Source organism: Lepidothrix coronata, unplaced genomic scaffold (genome assembly GCF_001604755.1).
Source record: "Lepidothrix coronata isolate B3197 unplaced genomic scaffold, Lepidothrix_coronata-1.0 Scaffold17, whole genome shotgun sequence".
NCBI classification, from domain to species: Eukaryota; Metazoa; Chordata; class Aves; order Passeriformes; family Pipridae; genus Lepidothrix; species Lepidothrix coronata.
In genome coordinates, this window is record NW_016690197.1 from 8919771 (window position 1) to 8926577 (window position 6807).

General features: G+C 35.7%; 1 protein-coding gene across 3 annotated transcripts in view; it reads right to left on the minus strand.

Moving 5' to 3' along the window:
• TM9SF3 (transmembrane 9 superfamily member 3) overlaps positions 1–6807 on the minus strand; it is a 44311-nt gene that overhangs the window by 31800 nt on the left and 5704 nt on the right. For 2 of the 3 annotated variants that reach the window (XM_017807123.1, XM_017807124.1), the window contains exon 2: positions 4123–4318. In XM_017807123.1, the coding sequence (XP_017662612.1) occupies positions 4123–4318 (196 nt within the window). Of the gene's footprint in view, positions 1–4122; positions 4319–5831; positions 6058–6807 lie in introns of those variants that run through there. The other variant, XM_017807125.1, reaches the window with a different exon arrangement.

A 6807-nucleotide genomic window follows, 5' to 3' on the forward strand; every position in this document is an offset into this window, starting at 1 on the left:
CTTTCACCAGCCACTGAGATCGCTGAAGCTGTCATTTAGTTACAGGACAGGATTAGATGGTTAAGCTTAAATCCACTGTGTTCAATGATTAAATGAAAGAAGCTTAGAACATCATGGCTGGGGAACCTGATGTCTACTTCATTATAGCTTTACGAGATCAAAAGTTTTGCATGTGTTAAGAGTCCTTAGCAGGGTGTGTATCCAAGAGGAATGTGACATTAAAGGTATGTTTTGTGTTGTGTCTACATCAAGGATGCCAAAGAGGTAACATGTGCTATGTAATACAGCTTCAATAACCTCTTGTAGCTCATTAAGCAAATTTTTAAAAAGCATGAAAGCATGACTCATTAAAAAAGTGTGCTTAGCCAAATTTCAAATTTCCTATGAACAGAGATCAATGGGGTTTTATTCAAACATGTAAACTGTATAAAACCCCATTATATCTGACCACCTCCTAGTACAACACTGAACATCATCCTGAATGGCTGCCATATATTCAGGAGGTGTTGCAGAAGGAAGTCTGGGCAAAGAGTTCTCTATCAGAAGTATGGTCATTTAGTAACACTTCCCAACAAGTGTAAAATTCAAGTATGTTAAAAAATCCTTTTTCTCTTTAAATTAACCTTGTCTAAATGGCATTGTATGGCAATATCAAAAATTAATTTTCCAACTGAAGTCACTACGATACCAATGTTCAATACACTTAATAATTTACTAGGTCTCAGGTGTAGCAGAGGATGTCAATCCAAATACTTGAATAAAGAACCTGACATATTAATTAAGAAGCATTATTACCCTAGATTTAGCTTGACAAGTAAATTAAGCCAGCTTAAAGTTATATTACAATGTATGTTAATAATTCATTACTTTATTCACACAGATATTTATACAGATTTGACGCCTGTGATAAAAGAACAACATAATTCATACCGTAACAGAAGGGAAATCCAGCTATCTTGTAAGATTGCACGTATCCTTTCATATGACACATTTTTAAATACAAAAAGAAACACTGATTTATGGGTTCTTGAATATACTGTGGTTTTGCCCCACCAGTCAGTACTATGAGAATTCAAGTGCTAAATTCCACTCTCAGAAGAACACATTTTTGCAGAACCATAATTTTTTTATTCTAGTTCAAAAATACAGGCAATGCCCAGTGATTCAACTGCCAGTTTTACTTACACAGTTTAGTATTTCAGTTAATAACAGCTGCAGCCTAAATAATTCTTTGAATATGATGAACAACATGCAGCTTCATGCTTATTGCTGTACAGTCAAACCATGTTGAGAATGGAACTGTTTTTTTATTGCAGAAGCTATTTTATTAGAACAATTCCAATTCACCTTTACTCACTCTAAAGGATAAAATCCTAGAAGTATAAAATTCAAATCTAATTTTATTTTGTAAACTCATACAACACTCATTTAAAGAGAAAAAAATGCCTGTAATTGTTAGTCTTGCCATAATCCCAAACACACATAAGGAAAAGCATGGTTACCTGTTAACTTAGATATGATTCACACATTTACGAAGAAAATCCATACAAGTTTATTATTGAATGGGACTTGAGCAGCTCTTAATTTACTTCAGCTGCAGGTTTTAGATACTCAACTCTCCTTGAAGCCATAGCTTATTCTTAAGACCCTGTGAATCTATTGGTACCAAAACATAAGCATCTAGCCATTAAAAAAACCAACAAGAACAAAAAACAACTGAAAAACCCAACCCGCAAAAACACCAACAGCTCTGTTTCTGTTTAATTGCAGCAACATTTGGACCACTGGTGGTGCAGAGATCAGAGCATGTATCAATCACACTGAGATAAAACTTATCCATTACAAAAAAAAATATTTTAATTTCACTGATATTATCTAGTTACAATTATTTAAAAAAAAAAAAAGTGAACACAGCTTCAGCAAAGAACAAGGTCTGCCATTAAAGAGTCGCCAAAGAACTGCGCTACCATCACATTTTAACAACCAAACTGGAAAAGAATTCTTTATACAAATGCTAAATTTTAAGGGCTGGTCTATGAAATCTAAATTTTCCAACATGCACTGGATATAAATTGTACTGATTTTATGACAGCTTTTAAGCCTGTAAAAAAAAAAATTAATCAATCTCACACCACAACCCTCTACTCTATTTTTTTACTTCAAAAACCTGTATATCAAGGTAACTTAGATTTCACAAATTTTACATAATTTCATATTAAATAACTACTAATAACTACTGTTACAATTCATTTATATGTGTTACTCTGAAATTTGAAAAAAGAGAAAATTTTAATACTTTTAACAGCAGATGACTCCCATTCAGATTTCATTTCATGAACCAATGCTAGAAATGCAGAAGCTGCTGGATGCCAGCTAACAGCAAACAGATTACTGTCTTCATCTTTTATCCAGAGGACACAGATTGTAAGGGAAAAAAGCTAGAAGTGCACATGTACAGCTTCACAGATCACATACACACACTTGGTAATCAACCAGCTACCACGTACCATCTGCTTTATAGAAAACATCTGAACATCTGACCAGTAGCCACTTTGGTTGGGAGTTAAATTCACTGCAGGCCCAATACAGATTATCAATCTATACTGAGCACCAAGGTGTTAATAATTAAATTTTTTTAAAATTCCGTGAATGGGATACATTGTAGAAGTAAACATTAACTCACAAACCTAGTCTTTTCAATTTGGTGCTGCACCTAGAGAGTACACTTATCACAGGAATAAAACAATCTCTTTGCAAAGTTGGGGCAATTAAAGGAAGTAAAAATTACACATCAAACTGGCTGCAAAAACAAATATTTATCATATTCTGATAATAGAAGTTTTATTGTGTTGAACTGCTGCCAGTTTTCTTCTCTGTTCTTTCCACTCTGTGTTTCTGAGCATATTCTATGAGGTTTGACAGCAAAACTATTTCTCCTATATTAAGTAAAATTGTCAGCATGCTACAAGGTGTTAGAAACCAGTAATGGGACTATTTTCCAGTGTTCCTGCGGGTGGTGTTCCTTCCTTAAAAGGAAAGATTCAACACCCAACTCCTTTAATGTGGAGATGCTATCCTCTGTGCAACTTTAAAAATTATAAAGAATTCATTGTATTAATGAACTTCCTAAAAATCTTTTATTCCACTTAATCTTATATTCCACTTTTGTTATCCTACTGATAACAAAAACATCATCAAGTCTCTTCTTTTGCAGATGTCCTGTTTTGGATAAAACTTTTACAACCTACAGAAACTGAATCCCACCTGATTGTAAATGCTCAGACAAGAAATAATATGCTTAAGTTCTCCATCCAGTTAAGCACTAGTGATGTAATGAAGTGCAGTGTTCTAGGAAAAAAAGATACATATACAGAGAAACACAAATTGAATGAAATTTATAAATGTTAAAATTCAACAGAGACAAAAAGAATCTGTTATTATTTGAAGCTCCGCAACTACCAGTTACAGATATCTGAATGGACACAAACAGAGAAATTATGCCCCTAATATCAAGATATGTATTTGCAAAAGAAGTTAAATGTCTTCTCTGGAACAGTATGGAAAGATGGAGAGGGCAGGAAACAACAGGAAAACAAACAGACCAGCTTCATCCTGACTGGCATATGATGAGTTAGGGCCAACGCTATAAAGATGTTTGTCAAAGGCATTTTAAATTAGACACTGACCAGAAGGATACAATAATTAACTTTGTGTTAAGGTAGAATTTTGAGATGTTGAGCCCTTGCTACTCCTTTGCAATTGCAGAGAGTCTGCAAGTACTCAATATCAGAGGAAAAATGACGTCTTCAGAATTAATAATTCCAGAATATTAATTCCAGCAAATATTTAAACACTCAAACACAAAAAAGCTTAGTTGTACTTTTTAAAATGTAATCAGTTACTTCAGAAGCACATATCTGCTGCAAGCATTTTCCTTCAAGGGCACACAGATGAAACCTTCACTGTAAACTCAAAAGCCAGTCTCTGTAGACAACCTTGCAGGGTACAAGATACACTCAGTTGCTAGCAGCAACAAATTTTCAGTTCTTCTAGTTAAAAAGCTCCAAGTTTTAAGGGTTCATGTATATTTTTAAGTGACTAAAGGCACTGTGAATTGCTTACCTTTAAATTTGATGTCGAGACCACTAAATTCCAATTCAACTCCTTGAAGTGCTTCCCCTAGGGTTTCATGGTAATGGCTGATGCTTTTTTTTGATCCCACGCAGAAGGGAAGAGAGAAGTATTTGTATGTTTCTTGGCGATTGTGGTAGGGCCCTACAGTATTCATCCATAAAACAACTTCCTCTTTATCTTGGTACTGAAAGATAAAGTTATTGAGTTAGATGAGAACCTGAGCAGAATAAAAATGTTCAAGAAGCTCTCATTCATGTTAACTAGCAGAGCAAGACTGTTGAATCACAGGCAACAGTTACATATAAAGACAACTGAGCATTTTTGTCTTTTGGGTGAGAGGAGTTCTAGGTAAGATTTTCAGCCTGCTTTCTAACAAAAAGAAAAAATCTTAGTTGATTATATAGTTTCTTAGAGCCTATCACTGAAGTATCAAAGAGAGAAGCAGAAGATGTAGAGAGCAGAAGTGGAGAAAAGCAGAAGTCTCAAAAATAAATAAGCTTTTACAAATTTTGTGGAAACACATCAGTTCAAAGCAAAATTCTGCTTATCTCCACTGAGAAAAAGGAAATATCAAGTTAATGTCTTGTTATACAAGATCTCAGCAAAGAAATTAGGTAATCTACCCACGGTGACATGTATACTGTATTTTCCTAAAATGCAGCTTCCTTTCATTTTACTAATGGTATAAATTGCATTCAAAATTCCCAGAAGACTGCAATGCCTCACAGGAGACACTAAAATTAAACTGTTGCATACCTACAGGAGCCAAGAGGCAAAGAAGTCAGACAGAAGAACTGTATTTTGATGCATTTCCAACATTCTCACAGTGAAAAAAACAGAACAGCAAGCAGTCTGGTGGCTGCCATGAAATTCTTTCTGGGAACATTCACTCTTCACTTTCCACAGCTACTCTTAGCCAGAAAAATTTATTCCTTGTCTAGGAGCCAGTAATTTTTTTCAAGCCCTTATTACTTCTGAACAAAAGTATTTAAAGCCATTAATCTATCAATATTCAAATACTGCACGAATTCAGGAGAATTAAGTGATCTCAAATAATTACTTGCACTATATCTGTGTGCATCTGGATGAGGTATCAGATTTGCTGATAACTACACAAAGTCTCTCAGCCAACACAACTTCTTCACCTACTATAACTTCAACAGAATAGGAGGGACAGTGATATAACTTTTAAGGCAAAACCCCTAATTATAACCATATATACATGAAAGCACAACCACCACATAAGTTCTGATGTTTTTAAGTACAGAAGAATAAAGTACTATTTTAAGACAAAGCCACAGACGCAGAACACACTGGAGAAGCAAAGAAAGTCAAATGTTAATTAGCCGTAACTATTTCATAGTGCACAACTGAAATACTGAATACAGTTATGCATCTCTCTTTTTAACAAATGAACAAAGGTTCTTCAACTCCATTTATTCTGAATAACCACAGCTGTACCACGAGGTTAACTCAGAAATAATTAGGTACACGTGGAATGCAATAAATTCTTCAGATGAGGTGTTTAAAAGTTTAACTCGAGGATTTAAACAAACATGGTTTGGAAAACAATTTAATCCCTTTAAACTAACACATCATCTCTATTACAAGCCTCATCCTTTTTGTTTACAAAGATGTACAAGCGTCATTCCAGCCGCTTATGTGAGTGATTTCCAACAAGAAACTTAAAATCTTACCTATTTCATTCTGAGCTGCAGCAGAGATCAAACACTTATCAGTTTCACAAACCTGCCCACTAGCAGAGCACACAGGTCAACACTTCCGATAGACAGAATGTCAAAGAAGGATCAAAGAAAGAGTAAACAACACAGCAAGAGAAAGTAGACATTCCTCCTCTCTTCCAGCAACCAGAAAGGTTATGCCAGTGCAGCAGTTATCCAAAGAAAGTTGGGAAAGAAAGAAAAAAGAAAGAAAAATCACAGTTCCAACTCCCTCAGCCACAGCAGCAGATAGTGGAATCTGCACTTCGAATCTGCCTCTAGCTCTTGCCAAGGTAGCACGGGACAAATTGGTCCATATCTCTTCCTAGACTGTTATGTCTAGCATGTCTTCTGTTTCTTCCTCTAACAGCTGCAGAACATATTTCCAGCCCTTCCACAAAATGGTCTTAACTTGTCAAGAGCCCACTTTAGCACCACTCCTTGTAACGAACAGCTTACATGTGAGCTCAGCTATGTCTCTGTTCAACCTTCAGTAATAGAATATGACAACATCCTTAGGTCTGTGAGTTCTTCTTTGACAGTGCCTGAATAAAGAAAGCATTGACCACTGCTATACTTAGCTGCTTGTTTCTGACCTGCTTCACACTGAGCTGGGATCTCTGCATTTTTGGAACTATAACAGAAGTGACAGAAACCAACAGAATAAGAACATACTAGTCAAAATCTTGCTACATTTTCTGATCTAATAATGTAACTACATTGTAATTACAACATCTGCAATAACAAAATTGGTCTTTGCTTGTCTCTTATCTGAATGGTGTTTAGCCCTCCTTCAGGGCTTACAAGTTTTTCCCACAATGACTCCAAGATGCCACCAGCCTACTCCGGAGAGAAAAGGGACCAAATCAAACATAAGCAAAGAATTCAGTCTGCATTTATTACTTCCTCCTTTCTCCCCCCCCTCCCCCCCCCCCCCCCCCCCCCCCCCCCC